We start from the raw sequence: 22,895 nt of genomic DNA on the forward strand, positions 1-22,895 counted from the left end.
GCACATGTACCATAGCAACATAGCTTATTCAGGAAGAAGTGGATGGATTCAAAATAGACACTGTGCCAAAGGAGCAGGTGTAGTCTGAAATACAAAGAGTATTTAGAAATTAATGAGCTGCAGTTTTCAATTATAACATACATTGAATTACTCTAAATTGAATTACCATGTAGAACAAAAGAAGGCTAGTATTAGATGCATGAGACTGCCAGTCAAGACTAATGTGAAATAAGTATAATATATTAGGTAAGAAAATATTGATGAGACATAAAAAGAAATTTCCATACCATTTGCCCATGCTATACCAGTAGCTGAAACTCCTATTCCACAAGACAAAAATTAAAAAAACACCTAATAAATATATGAATAGAAAGACCTTGTGGATTACACAATTTTCATTAACCCTAAGTGTATACATTTTCAGTTACAAAAATATAACAGAGGTTGATTATAGATTTATTTTATCTGTAAGATTCTTAAATGGATACTATTAAGGAAATGTAACATTTACTTCCTTATCAAAGGGTATGGTTAAACTTCTCTTTTATTTTTATCTTTCCTTTTATTTGAGGAAATCCTTATAACAGTATGGGTCAGATGAGGAATAAAACCACCAGTCCCTTGTGGTTTCAAACAATTAGTCTTAATAGCCTGTTTGTTCTTACAATACTTTAATTTCGTATATCAGTAATAAAGAGCATTTGCCGAAAGAGGAGCATTCATGCAGCTGCCAATTTGCATTACATTTTAACTGCTATCACTCCTATAGAGCACATGGCATTTATAAATTATTTTTAAGGTCTTTTTGGAGTACAGTCTGCCTTGACATGTCATGAATCAAGAGGCTTTTGCTGGAGTGACCCTTCACTGCAATGAATGTCAGTGGAGGCTCAGTCACAGCAGCACAGCTCTCTGCAGACCAGCAGGGAGACATATCCCAGACAAAGGGATGGAGAGAAAATGCAGTGTTCTCAGCTGAAATAGGAAATGCTGACTCAATGGAGCAAGATGGAGAAGCTGCTGAGGAACAGTCTCTGTGTGGCTGACCAGGGTTGCTCTCCTAGGCAGAGCTCCTTGTTTCCTCAGCTCCTCTTCCTGAAGGCCTTGTAGCTGCAAGAGAGATCTCTCTGGCCACAGTTTAGCCATGTGTCAGAGTGTAACAATTAACTTCAGCTATGTGAACAGTCCTCCCAGTCTCTCTGCTCCTGCCTTGCCCAGGGAGAGGAGTACCTGACCAAGGCATGTGCATTAACTCACTGTTTCGCATACCACCTCCATGGCCCAGGCTCCTGGCAGGAGAGGAGGAGGAGAGGATGGACCAAAACCAAAACTATGAAGGATGGAGGGTAGATGGGAAGGGCAGAAAATGAAATTGTAAAGGACAGTCTTTGTCTGGAGGATTTAGTGGAGACAAATTCCAGTGTTTAATGATGCTTCCCTTCTTCACAAATCATCTTCAATGGTTTGTCTGGGAACAGTGATGCTGCCAGGCCCCTGAGGCAGGGAGGTTGGTACTTTCTGTCCTCTGCCAGTTCTTGGTCCCCTTCTGTACTTTTCCAGGTTTGGTTGGGGTTGGCCCCCTTTTAATGCAGTTTGTTCTCAGGCAGAAGAATGGGACTGTGGGAAGGAGACAGTTTCTGAGGCTGATCCTGTCAGTTCTCATAGGCATGAGAGCTCTCCTCACCACAGTCAGAGTTAGGAGCTCATTTCTTAGCTTTTTGGGTAGTTTTGATCATGGTGTTTGATTGGCATCTCCTGCCTCAGTGTCACACAGCTTGGTGGCAGCTCTCCTTTTGTCAAGCACTCGCATCCTGCCTCTTGCAAGCAGGCTGGTAGTCTCTCTTTAGGGAAAGGGCTGGAGCAGTGGGTTATTTTAACACAGGCAGCTGGGGCCCTGGGGACATCTTGCACTGGTGTCTGCAGGGAAGAGCCCTGTGGCTCCTGCTTGTCCTGGGCTGAGGGCAGGACTGCATTTCTTCATCCTCAGTGCAACTCTGTGAGGACGTGTATCACTGTTTAAGCTGCATAAGGAACTTGTAGCTATAGCTTATAAAACCCAGTGAGCACCATTATTGACTGCAACATCACACCCCTGCCTGTGCACACCCTTGCCACATGCCCACATACACCCCTGTAGTGGCATTTGTACTGATGGAATGTGGAGTTACCCCTGGAATTACCTGTACATGGCAGGCCAGTTGCTGACCTCCCTGGGAGCTAAGTCACTTGATATTAGCAAAGTCCTCCAGAACCAGATCAAAAACAGAACTTCTTCCTGAAGGTACTGAGAAAATTTTGTTTTATTTTTGCCATGTCTAGATCCATAGTTATATACCAAAATATATCCCCCCCTTGGAAAAGGATGGGTTGTATTTGCTACTGAAAAGTTCCTTGCTTTTGTGCCGCCACCCAGAAAAGTAAATGTTCATTGTTTTTGCCTTGCCAGTAACTGAAAGAGAGGAGTAGTCACATGGGTGCTCTTTGCTGGTGCACAGTTTGGAATTGTCATTCCAAAGGCCCATATCAGTAACTGCCAGGAGCAAATCTACAACCTGTCAGCCTCTAGAAACAAAATAAAATAAACCCAGATCCCAATCAGCTGCAGTGACCTGTAGGTTTTAGGAGTAAAGCTACAGAAAAACTTTTCTGTTGGATTCCCTTAAGATTTCCCTGCTTTTTTATGAGTATGCTCTGCATGGTAAGCACACCACTTGGAGCATACAGTCTTCCCAAATAATACCAATACACTTTAATTGTATTGTACAATACAGCACTGAAGGAACTCACTTTTGATGCAGTAATTTCTAGCAGCAATATCAGGCAGCATTTTTTCCATTATTTAAACTTTGGATTTATTTATTTATTTATTTAACAGCTTTACTTTAAGTCAAACCAACATTTTGGCTGAATTTGTTTAATTAAATTTTCAATTAAACATTTTTTTAAGCCTTCTTTTAAAATTCTAGATATAAAATGTTCATTAGCGGCTACAGAAATCATGTATGATTTTATCAAAAATATAAATAGCCATTTCTTTAGATTTTACCATAAGTATTTCACTGGAGGGGGTGGGAAAGGTCTGATTTAATTAGAAGTCAGTCCATTTGGAAAATTTTGTCATAAAAACCAGAACTTTTCTCAGGACTAAGATTTCATCATTTAACCACTACTTAAACCCAACTCCCCTGTGGGTGACTGAAAGCAGGGCTCGCTGTTGCCTGAGGATTCCTTTCTACCTGAGCACTGTGGGAGCCTGAAGGTGTCCATGAGCCAAGTAAATGTGGTTGTGTTGGAATAGCAGCAAGACAAGTCCCTGGTGGCTGAGTCTGTGTGATGGTCCTTCCCACCCACCTTGTGAGATGTCTTCTTTCAGGCTGAACCTTTCTTTTAATAGCATTCCTACCCTCTGCTCACACCATGTGAGCAGAGGCTGTGCCTGGCATTAGCATTCTACAAGTGAAGAAAATTCACTGAAAGCAGATTATCACCACTTTTATTTAAAAAGTAAAATTTTGGGCTACTCTTTCCCCTTCAGAACAATCCTGTGAAAGATATGACTGGAAAAGTTATATTTAGCTTGGAACAAACTTCCACTAAGAGCAGCACTGAGGAAATTGGGCTCAGTTTCACAATCTGACTGATTAGCTTTTGAAAATCATGTACTGAGGCCATAAAATATGCTCATAAAGTGTTCATACAAGCAAGGATTTTCTGAGCATATGCATTTGGCTAAGTTAGCTATACAGTGAAACAGAATACTGCAGAATGTACAGTGGCTCACTGCATAGTAAACCAAGTGTCTTGTTTCTTTATACATGTACAATAGGGAATCATCTTTGATGTTTTTAAAAATTGCTTGCAGAATAACTGCTGGTTGTTATTAAAATGCAGAGAAGGGACCATATTTTATACACATTCTGAAACAATAAAGGCATATTTAGTTAGTCATAACAACATGAAAATACCATTTGAGAATGAGAAGCCTGTAGTGTATTACGCATGCATTCTGAAGAAAACATGATTACGTGTTTGAGAGTGGAGCCAGGTGCTCAGAAAACGAAACATTCCATTCTATTGGAAATGCATGTGGGCTTCAGGATCAACTGATCAACTCTAATCTGGTTATTCTAGGACCTGTGATCTTAACCTTACTTGATTTTTTCTGTTTTGGTTGGGGTTTGATTTTGGGTTTGTTTTTTTCCTGAAGTAATTTCACTTTCTTACTCCACAAATGGGAATGCATTGATTTCCCTTTTTAGAAAGACAATTTGTACAATGTTGACTGAACTGTGTGACTGGATTAAACTTACATAATGTGTCTTTCAGAGAGTGACTAATTGGAATTTACTGCAAGTCACAGATGACTTTTAAATCAATTCTGTGAAGGCTTCATAATCAGACTTACTGATTGGGAGATAGCAGAAAATACGCATACATTATCCATCTAACACTGAGAGCAGATAGTGCTCCAGTGAACAGCTGTTTCTCCTGCACCCTGAAGAACTACTCCAGGGGAAAGTAAGGAAAGTGGAGTCCCAGTAGGACCTAGACTGAACCACTCCTACAGCTGAGGTTTTACAACAAATTGAAATATTATTATATTATTATAAAAATACAACATTTGAAATAGCACATTACAGTCTTTTATTCCTTCCCCCCCCCCGCTTCAGTCTATATGTAACTTGTAGAACCTCTAAACAGATGTTGTAGTTTAAAGGCTGTTGTGTTGCTGGGTTTGACTTTTTAGTGCTTAAATCACTAAAATGTACAGGCATGAGGTTGCATGCCCTGCTGAGAAGTTGCTCAGCTGTTGCTTCCAGTCATTCCCTTTTCAGTTCACCTTAGTCCTGTGAAATCACGTCCTGAAATTAAATTTAAGAATGACAGCCTTGCAGTTTCCTTCCTCATGGAGGCTGCACAGCATATTCCTCCCTGCACTTGCAATTATGATTGTAAATGTTTGTCACTCACAATTGCTAAAAAACCCCCAAAAAATTAAGAGGTAGGAAATTACTTTCTTTTTCAGATTTTTACCTCTTTTTTATCCAGTATGTAGCAGACAGTATCTTCAAGCAGTATCTTCAGGCAGAGCTAGTTACAAAGATAATTTGTTGGAAAATGAAAGGCTCTGGAGAAGAGACTTTGCTGGCAGGTAGGAGTGCAGGAGCCACTGGTGGAGAGCAGACACTGAATCAAAAGCCAGCCCAAGGTGTAAGAAGAGGAGCAGGATGTGCAGGCTACAGGCACTAGAGGCAGCCCAGAGAGCCTGGAGCAGGACAGTGCCTTGGGAGTGGATAGCTTGATAGCTTCCTGCAGGATTTGAGTTAAGCCCCAGGTCCTTGCCTTCACTGGTTTGCTCTCAGGGTGACTCATCTCTGCAGTGACTAGGGCTGCCTGAGGACAGTGGCTCGCTCTCTCTTACTTTGTTATCTCACATACTTAAAAGTTAAAGATCTGGCCCTGCCTGATGACCCAAACTGTTGTCAAGAAGGTGTGTACAACAGAAATTTCATTCTTCAGTTTGGTTTTCGAAATGAGGGATTCGGTGTGCGTAAAGGAAAGCATTGCTTTGTAAGGCCAAACACCCAAAGTTAGGCAATGGCAGAAGAATGAGCATACACATTATAAAATTGTGTCATCTACAAGCAGTTATATAAATTTTAATTTTTCAGCCGCTAGCTTTATGGCTTTAACTTTGTTTCAATCTCTGTTTCTGGTGTACACTACTGTAGAGCAAATAGCCCAGGCAAATGTCTGTGAGGGTAGGTGGTGAGGCCAGGGCTCCTTTGTTTGTAAACAGCAGAAAATGCTGTGCATTGAACAATGGGAAGCTGATTTATGTCAAACCAATAAGCAGTCTCTGTTAGAGTTCTGTAATACAAAGCAATGTTAAAATTAAAATTCATAATTGTATAACTACTTTCCAGATTATAACACGTTTTCATAATTACAACCATGAGATAGGACCTTTCCCTGTGGGGTAGTTTTACTTACCTTTTTATTGGCATTCTTAGATTTAATTTTCCAGGATCCAGAGATCTGTTTCTACTAGCATGACTCTAAAGTGCCATTGGAAATAACTCAGTTCTTCAAGATTAGGAAAAGAGAAGCTGAAAATTAAGGAGTAAGTATGCCAAAAACCAGATATGTGCTCTACTAGTGATTGAAAGGGAAATTCAGCCTGCTTTACCTTGCTTCTTAAGTGGAATTACATAAAATAGTAAGAGTTGATTCAGATAGTAAATTTATTATTGGAATTCACTGTGTTATTTATTTCCAACAAATTCAATTTTCAAAGAATTTATTTCCAATATGAAGCATTTTTTCCCCTTAAAAATAAGAGGAATTTTGGGTTGCAGAGAAAAGTGTAATGAAATGTTTTTAGAAATCATTACTTACTTCCTGAGCCTGTTCTCAGGAAGGATGACTCCTCCTGAGCCTGTTTGGAGAGGATGACTCCTCTGGGGCAGGTGTAGGTCCACCTTGTTCCATGGGGACTTAATCTGATGTAGTTCTTGAGAATTAAACCATGAAGTGACTTTAGCTAGAAGGAAAAAGGAAAGGAAAGGAAAAAGGGGCTTCTTCCCTGAGTCCATGCTATTTTCACACTTTGCGTAGATAAAGTGTCAGTTTTTATCATCTCTTACTCGTCATCTCAGTTTTCTTGATCTTCTATTGCCATGGACTGTTAATATACTTGCAAGGATGGGCAGAAAAATGTCAGAGGAGCATTCACCTGCATTAGAAAGGAGTGGTTAAAAGTAAGACAAGAAGATTGAGTTAGTCATTGGAAAAGTATTTCTTGATAGGATGGATCAAGCAGCCTCCTGCCTGTATTGAAACCAGGAACTGAGTCAGACCCTTGTATGAGCCAGTAATGCCTGACAGCATTCTCCTGTATGATCAAGAAATCAGTGTTTCAATTATCAGCTGCATTGCAGATTAGTGTTTAGTGCAGCACCAGCCTTGATCCTTAATCTCTGCACCATGACCCTCTGCTGAAACCCAGCAGACTTCTAAAACCTGTCGGGAAGGTTATGGGTGGCCACACAAGGGAACAGAAGAGGGGCTCCCAGTGAGCACTAATCTCAGCTGTATTGGCAGGACTGAGCTAAACTGGAACACTGCGATCCAGCTGCAAAGCACATACCAATTCCACCCAGAAGCTTGTGACAAACTGTGCTTGTCGTCGGTTTCTGACTCAGGAGAGATAAAAATACCTCGGCTGCAGCAGGGAGAGCGGTAGCAGTGCGGCAGGCTGTGCAGGGGGAGGGAGGGCTGCGCGCCGCTCTCTGCACAGGCGGGGAAGGAAAGGTCCCTGGACCCTGCACCTCACCCAGCCCCACGCTCTAAAGCTTGGCTGTGCTCAGATCAAGGGTCCGTTCTTGCTGTCTCTGACAGAGACTGTTCACAAACGCTTGGAGAGCGCCGGGGCAAGGGGCAGAGTGGCCGTGGCGGCGAGCCCTCCGGCTGGCAGCGCTCAGCTGAGGGAGCTGGGCTGCCCCGGTGGGCAGCTCCGGCTGGCTCTGGCACAGTCTGCCCTGCTCCTTCGGGAGCCCCGTGGCTCCGGCTCCGTGGCAGTCGAGGTCAAGGCTTTAATGGTTGTGTGGAATAGTTTGTGTGAGGGCTGGCCAGAAACAGACCGCCCTGGGCACATTTCATCGTCAGTTGCATCCGTCCGAGGTTCAGGTTTCAGTTCAGTGGGAGACTGTGGCCATTCACCTTCTGTTAGGATCGGTAAATTTCTAAAGAGAGGCGACAGCAGCAGTGCGGGGTTCAGGTCTTTGCTGGGTGGAGCGCTGCAGTGAACTTGGGGTGACATTTGTGTTCACCTCCCTACACGATGTGAGATTAGTGAGAATGTTTTCACACGAAAAGTACTGAAAAACCTAATTTTAAGGGAAGAGTGGTGTCCATCAGCGGTCGCATTACCCGCTCCTGGCCGTACCCCCTGGTGCACAGGCCACGTCAGACGGGGGGGTGGGGGAGAGCCGCTTCCCGCCGTGTCCCCGGGGCTGCTGCGAGCTGCCCTGCCTCCCGCCGCACCCCAGCAGCGCACTGGTGCCATTTGCTAGCGGTGCGCGGCTCACACCGCGGGTGCCGCTCCCGGGGCCCGCCGCTCCGTGAGGGGCCGGGCCGTGCCGGGCGGGGCCGCTCCGCCCGCCTGGCCGGGGCTCCATTGGCTGCGGCCGCCCCGGGGCGGGGCCGCTCCGCTCCGCGCGGGGCCGCGCCGGGCAGCGGGCGGGAGCAGGGCGCGAGGCGTGCGCGTCCCCGCGCCCCCCGAGCCGGCCGCCGCCGATGGAGGCAGCGGCCGCGGGCTGCGCGTCCCCGCCGCCGGCTGCCGCCCGCCCCCGGCCCGCAGGCCGCCCGCCCGCAGCGCCCGGCCCCGCGCCCCGCCGAGCCCGTGCCCCGCATGGCCGCGCCGCCCGCCCCAGCAGCCTAGGCTGCGGCATGGTCCGCGCCGCCCCGGCAGCCCGAGTGTGACCCAGCCGCCTCCGGGCAGCATGCCGGCTAGGGAGCCCTGGGCAGCGCACCGAGCCCGCGGCAGCGCCGGGCACCGCGCCGGGCACGAGGGCCGGCAGCAGCGCGATCTGCTGCTCGCAGCCTTGGGCATGAAACTGGGCGCTCGCAAGGCGTCCGTGACAATCTGGCAACCTCTTAAACTCTTTGCTTATTCGCAGTTGACGTCGCTCGTCCGAAGAGCAACTCTGAAGGAAAATGAACACGTTCCAAAATACGAGAAGGTTCATAATTTCAAGGTAAGACGTTTTCCTGTCTAATTTCTTTTTCGGGCAAGGGGACTTTAGCTCGTGTTTTGAAAGGGGTCTGGTATTGCAAGGAAATCATAGGTAGGGACGCTGTGACTTTCTAGGAACTTAAAAGCTGCAAGTAAAGCTCATTGCCAGTTACATCAGGGAGGCACGTTTAGAACATAGAGCAGAGGAACCGGGATTTTGCTGTTGGCTGCTTGTGTGCACGCATTTGTTTCGATGATATTTGCCATATCTAGTTATCTGTTTTATTTAGAACTGGATTATACTGAGAGAGATGCTAAAGGTGAGAAAAACGGCAAAGTTTTCTTTCAACTCGAATGTAGCCCAGTTTTACTTTCAATGCAAAAAACCTCTCAGATCTATAGTTAGATGATTGAATTGATCTTATCTCAGTTTGCCGATCGTAAATAGCTTTGGAGGTAAGAAGTGTGTTCTGCTGCATCTGGATTGAGCAGATGGTCTGCATTTCCCTTAGTTTCTGGCTTTTCTCCTGTGTCAATGCATTGAGTGTTGAAACTAACGAGGCTTATGCCATGAGGCTGTTGGACATGCTGGCATCAGCAACTACCTTGTGTTTTAATAAAATTTACTTAGTCTTCTATGTAGCTTCTAGTTATTGTTCTAATTACTTTAAATAACCAATGTTCTTTGGTAAGAGTGATACGTGTCAGTACAACATATTTGTGTTTTGGGTCTGTCTGTAATAGGTGTCCAGTAAGGACTCAGTAATGTAACCTTTTGGTGGTCAAATACATTTGACGATAGGCAGTCTTAATGTTAAGATTACGTAAATTGATGTTTTACTGGATTCCTGTAGATGACAGTACAAATTTCATATATACAATTTGAAGGGCAAATGTTGTCTTTAATGTAAAAAAAAACCAAAAAACCTTATTTTTATTTCTTTTAAGAGAAGGGTATATTGTTAATGTAATACAGGCATCTGATGATATAAGTATCCATTAAATGTCTCCTGTTTTCAGTTTTGATTTCCATCATGCACACATGTCAGAATGTGGGAATGTCCACATGCATGCACATATATTAATTTACCTATTCTCCATCTGATTTTATTTAAGCCACCTTCTGGCTTTTGAGTCCAGATAATCACCAAAAGTGGAAACTTTATGTGATCAGGATGTTTTGTTTCATTTGAGTACTTCCATTAAGCACAAATTTGAAAACTGTGTACAGAATGGTATGTAAGAAGCGTTTAATATGAATGCTTGGCATAACATATTTGTGCTGGCTGACAGTTCAATGCAGAGCATTTTTTCACAGGCTCCTGAGGTGTCCTAAATATCTGCAACGTCTTGCAATTTTCATTTGTTCCTTAGAGTTTGAAGATCATTCTTGCAGATGCTAGCAGATCATGATTTTCCATGTACTACAGTGTATGTAGGATAATAAGTATTTAATTTTGCACATCTGTGTTCCCTAGTTGCTTTTCTTTAACAGCCTGAAACATATCTGTTTTGAAAATAATCTGATAACCTCATTTTCATTCATTTGGGTTTGTTTATTTCTTTTTCTTCCATAAAGTGTTTATGGAAAGTTTCAGAGCTGTGAGTTTTCCAGTCTTTTCCAAAACCAGACTGTATGTCTGCTCCAAGGTCATAGCCATGGCACAAACTTTCCACATGGATTATTTTCTTTATAATAGTTGTACTGTAGTTCGTTTATACATACTGTTGACAGAAAAATATACCTTGAGAAGTAAGTCTATTCTCAAGTCAGTAGAATGGAATTGCCTTTCACAAATAATTTTTGCTATAAAAGACTAGAAGGGGACAAGCCCCTTACAGGGTGTGCTGGAACCAACTTTCCCATGGAAGGAATGCTGCTGGCAGTCATGAACTCTAAATGTATCCACTCTCCCATCAGAATAAAAAGCAAAAAGATAACCTCTTAGCAAGTGCTGTGTTATGGCTCTAAAATGAATGGCTATCCTTAGCTTGTGTGCTTCTCTCCTTTATAATTTCTTTTCATCTGTCAGGTTTTTTTCTTTGCATGTATAGATGTCATCATTTAACATGTCTGCATGAGTCTCCGAGGTTGCCTGCCAAGCAGCAAATCTGCCACCCATGTAGAGAGGAAGGAAATGTCAGGCCCATAGTCTTCAACCTAGACTTTTGAAACAAACCAAGAAAAAACAACTGAGAAATTAAATAAATTTATCCAGTTCAGCTAATCAGCAGTGACTGCTGTCCCCAGAGGCTCCACAGCAAACAGGAGTGTGTCTGCTGCTTTGTACCTCTGCAGCTGATCTGCTTCTTGTGCTGCAGGCACAAGGCACCAGATAGGGACCCCTAACCCTCTCCCAGCAGCTTCTTTGATCAGTCACATCACTGCTCACAGAAATGAAGGGGTCTCAAAAATCCTTTTATGCTGAAAATGCTGCAGCACCCTAGCAGAGAGGGGAGAAATGGAGAACCACACATGCACAAGCAGCGGCGGTGTTTTCCTGGGGAAGGGAAGGTGACAGCTGCAGCCATTCCAGAGGCAGCCTGGGGTTAGCAATCACCCCAGAGAGCTGACCAGGGCTAAGGGACCTCAGTTCTCCCTGCACCTCCTGCCTCTGTGGGGTGGGTATTTGGGGACTCAGGTGCGATTGGAACGCTCAGACTCTGTTGCCTGCACAGAGCTCAGGTAGAGGAACACGGTGGCAAAGGAGCAGTGCAGTGAATCCTCATTACAGGAGTGCAGTGCCTAGGGGAGGGGTGAGCATGAAAGCTGCTTTAAATCATCAAGAGGTCCCCTGAATAAATCCATTAACCTATGTTTTGCTCCAAGGGTTGTTTGAAAGAAGAATGTAAAGACAGTTTTACTAGGAGTGCTGACATGGCAGGGTTTTTGAGAGGATTTAATCTTACTTAAATCTCCTGGAATGTGAGTTGTCTCCTGCCTGAAGGGAACAGGCTGGGTAGCCAGGGTGACAGGGAGCTCTGCAAGCAGAGCAGGTCGGTAATGATCTCCAGCTCTGTAATATTCTCCTGGCTGGGAAAGTCTGGTCTCTCATGAACACATCTCAAATGCAAATACAGAGTGCCTGAATTCTCTTAAATTAATCTCCATAAGTAAAGAAAGGGATGATTATTTATAAATGTCAGTTCTGAGTTTTAAATGCATGTCCTTCAGGATGAAAGCTAGATGTGAAAAGTATTCTCCTTTTAAGCATAATTTTGCCTTTTCCAATTTATAAAAAATATAAGTTTATGTTTCTGTGTTCTTCTTTATAAATCTAATGTAAAATATTACATTTTCTAATAATTCAAATATATCAGATTTTCTAATTTTCTAATAATTTTAGTTTTCTAACCATTTTCTAATAATTCAAATATATTAAAGAGGCTTACGTTGTTTGATAGAGCATTTTATTTAGCTCTAATTGAGCTAAATAAATAATTGTCTAATGGAATTTGACATGAGTGTGACTTGCAAAAATATCTTTTTGCATATTTGGATTACTTTTGATTTCCTTCTGTTCACTGCGCTTTTTCTGAAATCCAGCACGCTGAATGAGATCTCTTGTAAAATGAATCATTAGACCAAATGAGGACAGTCACTTCACCATCCTCAAAATTTCAGCCCCACCTTTTCTCAGAGAAAGGCTTTTTATTTCTTTCAATTCACTAACCATTATGGGCAATAAATCTCCCTACAGTCTGGTAAAAGTGGTACAAATGTATCAATATGGACAGGGGGTGTGTGTGTGTGTGATGGATATCAAGCTCATTCTTCCACCCAGTGTAGATGAACAAGAGCATCTTCTATTTGGAAGCTCTGGGAGACCTGTGCTCTTTTGTGCTCTTGGAAGTGCTGACAAGGAGCATAGCTGAAGCCAGTGGGGTTATTTTCTTACAAAAAAAAAAAAAGTAAATCATAGGGGAAAGTTTTGTAACAGAAGAGTTTACAAAATTCTGTAACTTCATAGAAGCAAACAGAATAGATTCATACCTAATCATTTCCATAAATTTATTCTACCCCTGGATCCTACCAAAAAGAATGCTTTTTACTGTCCCTTACAATTCTCATAGTTGCTTATATTGTCCCCAAAAGGCAATAATTGTGACAGCTTGTAAATTAAAATAAAATTTCCTACCCAGCTGATATTTAATCTATTCACTGGGTGTAAGGATAGGAAGCAGCTGGGCACTTCTGGGCAGGCAGATGAAGGAGGTTAAGGCAGTAGAGGAACTGCAAATCTGAAGGGAAAAGGGGCAAGGTGGCATGTGGATGGAAAATGAGAGGAGGAGCAGAGGAAGCTCTGGGTTGGAAGGTGTGAAGTGGGCTCTAGCCCAAAAGGCTTAGACAGCCAGGTAATCCAAGTTGGGTTTAAGGTTTTCTCCATCTTCTCTCTCTGGTGAGGCAGTTTATTAGGGTAATGAACACACAAGATTCCCCTTGCTCAGTGCTCTGCACTTCCTCTCCTCAGCTCTCCATTTCTGCTCTTGGTTTGTTTCAAAACATCCCATAGTTTTTTGCTGATAAAAAGGTCTATCTAATGAGGTACCTTCTGCCCTGGGTCCACCCTCTCTGACATGGAATATCTTCTGCATCTCCTCACCACCTGATGCTGTGCTTTGGGCACTGACCTCACTCCTTGCCTGGTGTTTGTGTTTGCATGGGGTTGGGAAAAGAGATAAAACTGTGCTTGAAAAATGTTCTTGATAAGGAGGGCAGTTGTGGAAGAGGACCTGGGATTTATGGGATGATAGCCTAAAAGGAAAGTAAAAATCTGAGCTTAACAGCAAAAAATCTCCTGGGTTGTGAAATTTGTTACTCAGTGCAATAACCTCCTCATCACTTGGCAAATTTAAAATAAGCCTGGACAAAACACCTTAAAGGTCTTCACTCCCCTTCAGCTTTTGTGACTCATAGGCCCTGGGGAAGTTTTAGCTCCCTTGGCTGGTTACAGGTATTCCTTCAGACATCTCTGGCTCCTGATGCCTTGAGCCAGCAGAACAGCCTGCAGGTGTTTCCTTGCTGCCCCTAGTCCAAGGCACAAACCATTCTTCTGCCTCAGTTAGTGCCATGGTGCTTCACTGGAGCAAGAAGGTGTCTGTGCCGCCAGAATGGTGCTTCCATGCACCATTTTCCCCAGGATATTGCCTGGTTTCTCTCTTGCCTTTCACAAACCACATCTATCTCCAGAAGACTTATTTTTTGCTATCTCTCTGTACAGTGCTGGGTACTCTGATGCTGTTTCCTAGTCAGTCTTACTAGTGATGAGGGCACAGTCAATTAATTGTAAAAAATAACAATTGCAAGACTGCTTGCTTAATCAGTCAAGATTAACAGCATAATTCCCTTTCAAGCCAACAGTTCTTCCAGAGAGATGTTTTTCCATGGGTGCTTAAAGTGAGTCAGCCAAGGTGCTGATGAGCCTTGTTAGTTGGGATTCCTCACCCCCTCCTCGACTGAAGCAATATCCTGGCTTTCTCTTTGAGGATGACTCATTTGAAAGGCCAAATGGGGAGCTCCAGGCTAGAGAGAGCATGGTTTTCCAGAAGTAACTGGAAGTAGAATATAACCTCAGGCATGCACAAGGAGTGAAGGCTCAGGTAAGGACCAGTCCCTGGAAAGACTTTGCTAGTATGGACAGACTCAAGCGTTGCTTCAACGATGAGACTGCTGATAGTAACAAGAGTTACTCTGCCAGTGAAACTTGTATCACATCTTGGAAACAAATAACTCATCTGGCCCTGGCCCGGGTATTACTGGGGTAATTGCACCTGGGCTGGGTGCTTTGCTAGTGTAAGAAGTCATAGCAAATCACTTCCATGCCACATCTTATTCTAGAGAGCTTCTCCGTAGAGCCATGCCTAAACACTGGGAAACAGGGAGATGGAAAATGCAGAAGTGCTTCTAAAAGGCCAGAAACTATTACAAATTCTTACTATATTAAGCAGAGCCATTTTTCTATGACTTCTGACATGAACTCATTTCTATTTCTGATGTTCTGAAAACTGGGGCAGATGCTGATTTGGGGTAAATTGATCTAGTTCCACTGAAAAGAAGATGCTGGATTTTTTATTAGGAACAGAACTGGCACTGGACATATTTTTGAAATATCTTTAATTGAGCCACTGCACTAATAAATGAATATTCAGAGAGAGCTGGGTGCCTCTAGCATAATCCCTGGGGAGAGCCAGTGTGTGTTCTCACAGATAAGAACACCTCAGGAAATTTAATGTTTCTATTAGACTCTTAGGACTTGAGGGGGGAACATGGTTCAAAGGCAGGGAAAATACCTGGAGAACATAACTGGAAAAAAAACTTCTACAAAACTTCTGTGAAGACCTCATCTGCTCTATATTGTTCCTTCTGAAACTCATAAGACAGTTCAATCCAGAAAAGCTTTTAGGCATTTATGGATTTTAGTCTCCTAAAGTATTTATTTAATGTTCCTTGCACTTTTTTTTTCCCAAAGTAGATTCCAAATAGCACAATGTTATTTAAAGCTTTCTGGTTTTCTAGTGCTAGTCCCTGAATTCAGGCTTTGCCACTGATAAAAAATAAGAGAAAGAGAGAGAGAAAGCCTTTCTTCTAAAGACTTAATTTATTTGGGCTGTAATTTCTTCCCACTACACCAGCAGTTTTTTTAGTCTGCATGTGTGGATCCTGTGAGTTTGGCTTGTGCACAGCCCAAAGCCAGACCAGCCCATTTCTCTGGTAAGGCTGGGAATTGCTCCTCTGGGGAGGACTGGGACTTTGTCTCTAGAAGCTTCTAGTGCATATTATGCTCTCTCATCAACAGCTTTTCAGCTTTTCCTCCATATTAGCCTTAGGATCCTGACAAAAGCATTCATTTAGGAATCTCTCAGGGGTTTATATTCTATTTATACATAAAGTACATGTGTAGTTCTAAGGATTATATTCAATTTTCACCTCTAGTTTCAGAATTTTTTGTATGGAGGCATGTATCGACTAAGTTGGACCTCAAATAAAATGCAAAATGTTCCCATTTCCAGATGTCAATTCAAAGAAAATCAGCTTTCCATCCTGAAAGAAAGGTGGCCACTTTCACTCAATTTACAAGCAAAAAAGCCAACAACTTGCAATTCTCATTTTTCACTTTGGCTCTTGTAGAGCACAAGCTAACCTCAATTTCCAGTTGTTCCCTCTGTGCTGACACAGGCAGTGCAAAGCAGAGAGTAAACAAGGTCTGACAGCGCTTCTGGCTCCAAGTGGGTGAGGATGCAGAGGGAGCTTGTCCTGGCCCACATTCCCAGTGCCCCCAGCAGCGATAGCCAGGCTATTTATACCGCACGCTCTGGGCGAGGGAGCAGCTCTGACAGCAGCTCTGACAGCAGCTCTGACAGCAGCTCTCCTCTCCAGAACTGCTGCACAGAGGCACTGGGCAGCTCCCAGGCTGCCTCCCCATGGCTGACACCCCAGCTGGCTGAGCAGGGTCAGCTCTAGGTCTGGAGAAGGTCTGTTCCATGCTCCCAGTTACATTCATTTCTGTTACACCTTCAGGTGAAAGCAATTATCTTGCAGATACTGCTCTGCCGTGTGGATTGTCATGGCAGTCTTCTGGCTTCTCAGATTACTTGTCAGCAGCAGTATTTTCCTCCCAGGAGAATTACCATGTGCTGGAATATTTGAAGTGCTTTGAGACCCTTGTTTTAGAGTCACTATCATCATAAAAGATACAAGGAAAAATTGAAGCATTGCCCAGACTGATGGTTGAGTTTCTCACTCCTATCTCTTCTTTACCCTTCACGTCCAGGCAATCTCTGGACCAGGGATGGATGAAAAGGACAATGCCTATTGGATGCCAGCATGGGTGTGCTCAGTGCCTGATAGAATCAGCTGTGACAGGGAAAACAGATGTTAATAATACAGGCTGAGTTCATCGTTCTAATTGGGATTTACAACGTCTCCCACATTCAGTTTAAAGCTTGGTAAAGCCCCAGTAGGCAGAATTCAGCTGATGGAATTGCAAATCAGTTAGGACCACTGAGTTGACAGTCTCCATCAGCAGTGTCTCATCATCCTTGGGAATTTGTTTGAAGGACAGTATAGCCAGCAGACCTGAACCTTTGGAGTACCATGTGGTGCAAATGCTGGGGTGTGGCACGTGTTCAGTCCCTGGTACGCTTGGTCTCCTCTCTGAGCCCTGACAAGGCTTCTGCCTGAAGTGTAAGGCTCTGGTTGCCCAGGAGTTTAGATCAGCAGTATTTTTTCCCATCCTTTTCCAAGGTGATGTATCCCATCCCACATTCTGGATTTTCCAGAACCCATGACTCTGAGCAGCAGTTTGGTGTGGAGGGCTGTGGAAGGGGTGCTCTCTAGGGAGCAGGGTCTGATGGAACAAGCATTCAGTAGGACTGTGGCAGCAGCCTCTCAACAAAGGAAGCCTTATTTGTATCCTGTCCCAAACACTTCTGTTATATGTGCCCAGTGTTGGTTTTCTATAACCATAGGTTTCCAAATCCAGCCCTGTTTTCTTCCTGTCAGTGGCTTTGCTAGAGCTCTGTTGATCCACCATCTTCCCTCATATCACATTTGCACAGCACTTCACTGATACTCTCTCATTCTCTTCCTCCCTGCCTTGACATGTGATAAAATATAAGTCTCCCAGTTAAGAATAAAAATTATCTGCTGGCTTATTCCTGATCTTCAGGTAGCAATCAAGGGTAGCTGAATAACTGCCTTGGAAAAAACAAAAGCATGAAAAATAAGTGGAGTAACAAGATGCACGAATAACTGACTTCAGCAGTGACCTTTATAGAGCCTGAGAAATAATGGGGGGAGATCTGCTTGAGGAGTTCACAGCTTGTGGTAGAATCTGCTGTCAGAGCCACTGCCTCATTTTTTATTTGATTCTCCTAAAATTTGGTCCCTTCCAAAAAAAATTTAATTAAATACAAAACAAAGTAACATTTTCCAACAGTCAGAGTTGTTAATCACAAGAATTAAGCTATTTTTCCTTGTGTTAAGAATATACTCTTGAAGCCTGAGCAAAAAGCTTCTCCTACATAGTTCACAGTACTTACATGTTTATTATGCCTTGTTGGTAGTGCAGGAGAGTTCTAAATAGAAATGCCTAGGGTATAAACCTTACAAGAGACTCTCTTCTTACCTCAGACTTGCAGGACAGCTTACTAATAGTGTTTTATAGAGTTTCTGAAGCAGATATTTGTCTTTAAAATTATCTAGCCTTTTGTTTTAAATTAATTTGTAAAATTCCAGGAGAAGAAAATCAAGATTAAAACCAGTTTAATTTGCTCTCCCACTCACTCATTTTCCAGATTCTTTTAAAAAATTATTCCCATTTGGAAAGAGAGAAAAGGAGATTTTTGGGTGGGAGTGAGAATGGAAGGACTGGGAGATGTAAAGCCACAGTTGGCAATCCTGCTCTCTCACATTTTATAAGACAGTAAAATCTGCATATTGCAAATGCTCTTTTTTACAAGAGGAAAGAAAGCCCTTGTAATTTAAGTCAGGATCTCTGGGACTCTGCTGGGTGTGTTTTTAGAAATTTTTCTGGAAATCATCTTTTAGTTTTGAAAACAGACAAGCTGCTTGGCTAGTTTTTAGAATTGGGAATTAAATATAAAATCAGAATGCTGTGTTAAACAGTGTCATGTGATAAATGCAGTATTGTTTGCAGGTGCTGGCTCTTGAACTAGCAAAGGGATGCTAAGGTGTTTCTTTTTAGTTGCCAGATCCCATGCATCCTCTAACTAGGATTGGAGGCTGTTCTGACCTACCTCAGAAGACCAATTTTTCAGTATTTCCTGGCATCACTGACTGTGTCTGATTTAATTCCCAGGGAGGGTGTGTATTCAGAGCAGGGCAGGGTTAGGTGTCCAGTTCCACTGCACAGAAGTGGGAATATTGATGCTCTGGGAAAAGAAAACACTGCTCAGAAACAGAGGCTTCAGAGCTGATCTTGTAGGGTTGTTTACTCCAGGGCTGGAAGGACATTGTGACCTTTGGGCCTCCTGTTTAATATTGCCAGAGAACCTCCCATCTCATAAGGATGAAGCAAGGCAGAGCATCATGGGACACAGAAAAACCTGCCCTCACCTTTTAATCTGCTTTGAGTTTGCAATCAGAATAATGGATAAGAAATAGTAATTTGGATGGGGCAGCATAGAGCAGAGCAGGCTCTGGGTAAATCCAGCTGATGATATGGAAAAGCATTTCAGTATCTGGATGAAGCCTGGCTGCATGGGATGAGACAGAAGTGCTAAAGCTACTGAGACAGTGGTTCTGAAGGGCAAAGTCACTCCAACCAGCACAGGCAGTGTTTGTTGGCAGGGAAGAGGAGAGTCCACCTTGTCCTTGTCATTTTTAAGTTGATGATGAGTCATGTAAACTCTTGTGAGGAGCAGGCTGAGAGCCAGGGTGATACCAGGGGAGCTGGCTGTGGTACAATCTAGGTGAATCATAGTTACTTCATGTAAGAGAAGCTGAGCTCATTAGAAAAGTTCATAATATTAAAAATGGAAGCAAAATGTTGGAGTGGCAGATTTGGGATGTGATAGACCCTGCAGAAGAGTTTCTAAGGAGAATCAGGGGGAGATGGAAACATGCAGGCAGTAGTGGGGAGCAAAATGCCAAGAAGGAAGAATGGTCACTGCTAAAACAGCCAGTTAGAGATAGGACATCTGAGGTTTAATGAGTATCAACACTGGGGGTGGCTCTGGAGAAGCCAAGCTGGGACTCCAGCACCTAAGGGACAGCATTAGAAATGCTTCAGCAAATAGAACATTCAGTGATTTGATGTTTGATGAATTGAAATCAGCAACCACAGAGGCACAAGGTAGGATAGTATAATTCGTTTTATTCAGAAAGAACTAATAATTTATCCATCAGCATTTTAAAGAACAAAACAAAATTCCCCTCCCTTGTGCAATCAGAGATGCTGAAAGCAAAACAACTTACAAAACTGAAAAATATTGTGAAAAGAAATTGTTTATTGTCCAGACTTCTGAAATGTCAATTTTGCTTCAATTTTCCTCGATGGGATTTTTGAGAAATATTTTAAAGAAATATGTTTCAGGGGGAATTTGACCCAAAAAAAAAAAAGATGACGGCCCAAATTGTGCCTTCTTTTTTCCCTGAAAAAGTTCTGTTAGTCCTGCAGGCATTAAAGCACAATGCTTTGCTTCAGGATATTAGAATGTTCTTATTCTGGGAAGAGAACACTGCCAAAAACCTGGATAAAAACCACCAGTCTGAGGAAGAAAGTCAAAATGATGTGGGTAGTGCAGGTGGGTAACAAAATGAATGGTGTGAAAAATCTCTTTGTGGTGAGAGGAAAAGAGAAAATGGAGAGTAGAGCTGCTGACAGTCTTGTCATGGTTTGCTTTGTGGAAGTCAGCCAGGGCTGCAGGGAGAAGAGGCCTCGTGGAGCACATCTCACCTTCCAGAGGCAGGTGGGGACAGGCAGGGCAGGGCACTGGCAGCCTGTGCTTGCTTTGGACCAGGCAGTCAGGAATCTCCTGGCACAGATGTGCATGTGAATTGCTTGGTGAATTCAGCAGGAGCTTTCCAGAGTGTCTCAGCAATGTCTCTGCTGCTCTGAGGGTACCCAGGAGGCTGCAGAGCTTCCTGTGGCCAGAACTGAGCTGTGGCCTGAATTGCAGGGTGCTGCTCTGCATTGTCACTCGTGGGGGTGTCAGCTGGATCCACCTGCCTCTTACATCAGGGACACATGCCACCTCAGTCAAGCCACTTTGCCATTCTTTCAGTGCTCATTGCCAGAGCTGTGTGCAGATGTCAGGAACAAACATTTCCCCCAGCTCCTTCTCCCTCCTGCTCCACACTGATCCAACCAGGCATTGCACACACGTGAGGTTACTGCCTGCTCCCACACCCACTCAATAACTCTGAGGAACTGAGTGACTCCAGCCTAAAGCAGTTTTGCTGTATTTCACTGCAAATTTCATTTCTTTATGATCATCAGCTACTAATTTTATTTTCAGCCTGTCTATTCTAAATAGCAGCTCAAAGCGTTTTACACTGGCTAAGGAAGTAATGATTTTCTCTGTATAGAATCCTGTGGTTTCCTACAGCAGGAGCTTTATCAGAATGAAATCAGAAGCAGTTAATGGTGGCTGCAGGATTTGTAACAGGCATGTGAGTCAGGAATGAAAGCAAGCATTGGGGTTTTTTTTCTTCTTTAGCTTAGAATTTTTTCCTGGTTCAGTGGATTCATTTTTTTCATTTTGGGTTTTCAATATGTAGCATTAGTCTGAAGAAAATTAATTTCCTGTTGGAGTTATTCTAAACTGAAAAGTCTCTAGCAAATGTACAGTATTTCTGTGTGGCACTGGTATTTTTGCCTGGCAGGACTCTTTCCATGTGAGGTGGAATCTTGCAGCCCTCTACCCATTCACACAGTGCCTTATGAAGAGGAGGCCACGGCAGAAGGCACTTGAGACTGAAAAGTGAACTCTTGCACAGTTGCTGCAAAAGCCTTGCCTTGTGGCCAGACTCCTGCCAAACAGAGGGATGCCAAGAGGTGGGAGAAGGCCTATGCCTGCTTCTCTGACCTGCTCTTGGAGCAGACCCCACAGACCCAGTTCTGCTGCTTGGGATGGCTCAGGATGGAAGACTTCAGTTTTCCACAGGTCTGCAAGGGCCTTGCTTGTTAAATCTTTCTTAGTTCCTTTCTTCCTTTCCTGCAATGATAAAGGGAAGCTTCCAGAAACTGCATGTGGTACCTTCAAAGAAGAGGAGTTCTGCACTGTTTACATGCCTTGATGCTGATGTCTGTAAAATGGTGGCTCATTTTCTGTAATTCTCTTTCTGCTGCTGTCTTCCAGGTGCACACGTTCAGGGGCCCGCACTGGTGTGAATACTGTGCCAACTTCATGTGGGGCCTCATTGCTCAGGGAGTAAAATGTGCAGGTAACAGTCATTCAGTGTTCTTTTCCTGAGTCATTCCTCACCTTGTAACTCTGTAATGTGCAGCCTGCTCTGCCGTGACGCGGGGCCAGGCTCAGTCTGCTCCCTGCTCAGTGGAAGGAGGAGATGTATCCACCCTGCTGCTGCTGTTTCAGGTATCTGTTTCAGTGACTCACTGGAGTGATGCACAGCACCCCTCCAGCACTCACAGACAGGAGACAATCATTATCATTAAGAGATTTTTTTTTCCCCCCCACCCTTTTAGAAAGGAGGAGAAAATAGACAGAGGCACAGCTAGCTTTATTTCTTTGATACCATTCCATGTATTGGTAGGTGTGAGAAAGTCATTGGGGATCTTGATGTGCAAGGTGGACCTCAGCAGATTCCACGTTGCAGACATTCAGGTTAATTTTATATATAAACCAGCTGAGTCCCAGCATGCCACAGACCCTAAATCACATCTCCTACTTGCAGACTGAAAAGAAAAGGGATGATGAATAAGGGATGCCTACTGGAATGTTACATAAACATTCAGGTGCCTGTAGAAATGTATCACATGTATGGGTATCACTGCAGGCATTGTTGGATAAAGCCTCTCCAAAGGAAAACAGTTGGACAGTTTTATTGATAAGGTTCTTCTGAAAGGAAAGGACAGTCGGCTTTCTTTCAAAGGCAGAGAAAAGGATCAAAGTGATCCAGATAGTTTGCTGTATTTAAAAAGTATTTTATGACATTCTAGCAAAGCGTATTTATAAAAATGGTGCAAAGAGATGTTGATGTATGAAGACCTGCTTACGTTGCCCTGGAAACTGAATTTTCAAGCTAATTTAAGAAAATCTGCTCTGTCTAAAGCTTTCTGAAGTCTTGTCTCAAGCAAATAAGAAGGCTTTTTATCACAGAACTGCAAAATGATGTAATATTTAAAATCATTTCTATCCACATAGGATTGAAATGTTTTTAAATTCTTCACCCAAAACTGTTTGAATGCAATACTTTGTTGTTACCATTACAGTCTGCACTGTCCAGGATGCATTAGAGAGTGCAGCTCTGTTTTAAGACATGATTATGCAAAAATGGCATTTCCTTTCTCAGTATTTTCCCTCTACTAAGAATACAGGATCATAGCCATGTCCTCCACTTGTGAGTGAAGATTGTTAATACGTTTTACTGCTCTTGATTTTGATACAGGGTGTACAGTGCTAGGAGAGGAAGAGGAGGCTTGATTTTGGTTTTCTGATTAGTATGTTTTTG

The 22,895-nt window shown here is 43.3% G+C and overlaps 1 protein-coding gene across 6 annotated transcripts in view; it reads left to right on the forward strand.

Moving 5' to 3' along the window:
• Nucleotides 1-22,895, forward strand: part of CHN1 (chimerin 1) — a 94,110-nt gene that overhangs the window by 57,182 nt on the left and 14,033 nt on the right. For all 6 annotated transcript variants that reach the window (XM_071434867.1, XM_071434866.1, XM_071434865.1 and 3 more), the window contains 2 exons: nt 8,682-8,759; nt 21,563-21,647. In XM_071434867.1, the coding sequence (XP_071290968.1) occupies nt 8,682-8,759; nt 21,563-21,647 (163 nt within the window). The remainder of the gene's footprint in view (nt 1-8,681; nt 8,760-21,562; nt 21,648-22,895) is intronic.

Source organism: Agelaius tricolor, unplaced genomic scaffold, assembly GCF_023055355.1.
Source record: "Agelaius tricolor isolate 1412-34295 unplaced genomic scaffold, bAgeTri1.0.p SCAF_10, whole genome shotgun sequence".
Lineage (NCBI taxonomy): Eukaryota > Metazoa > Chordata > Aves > Passeriformes > Icteridae > Agelaius > Agelaius tricolor.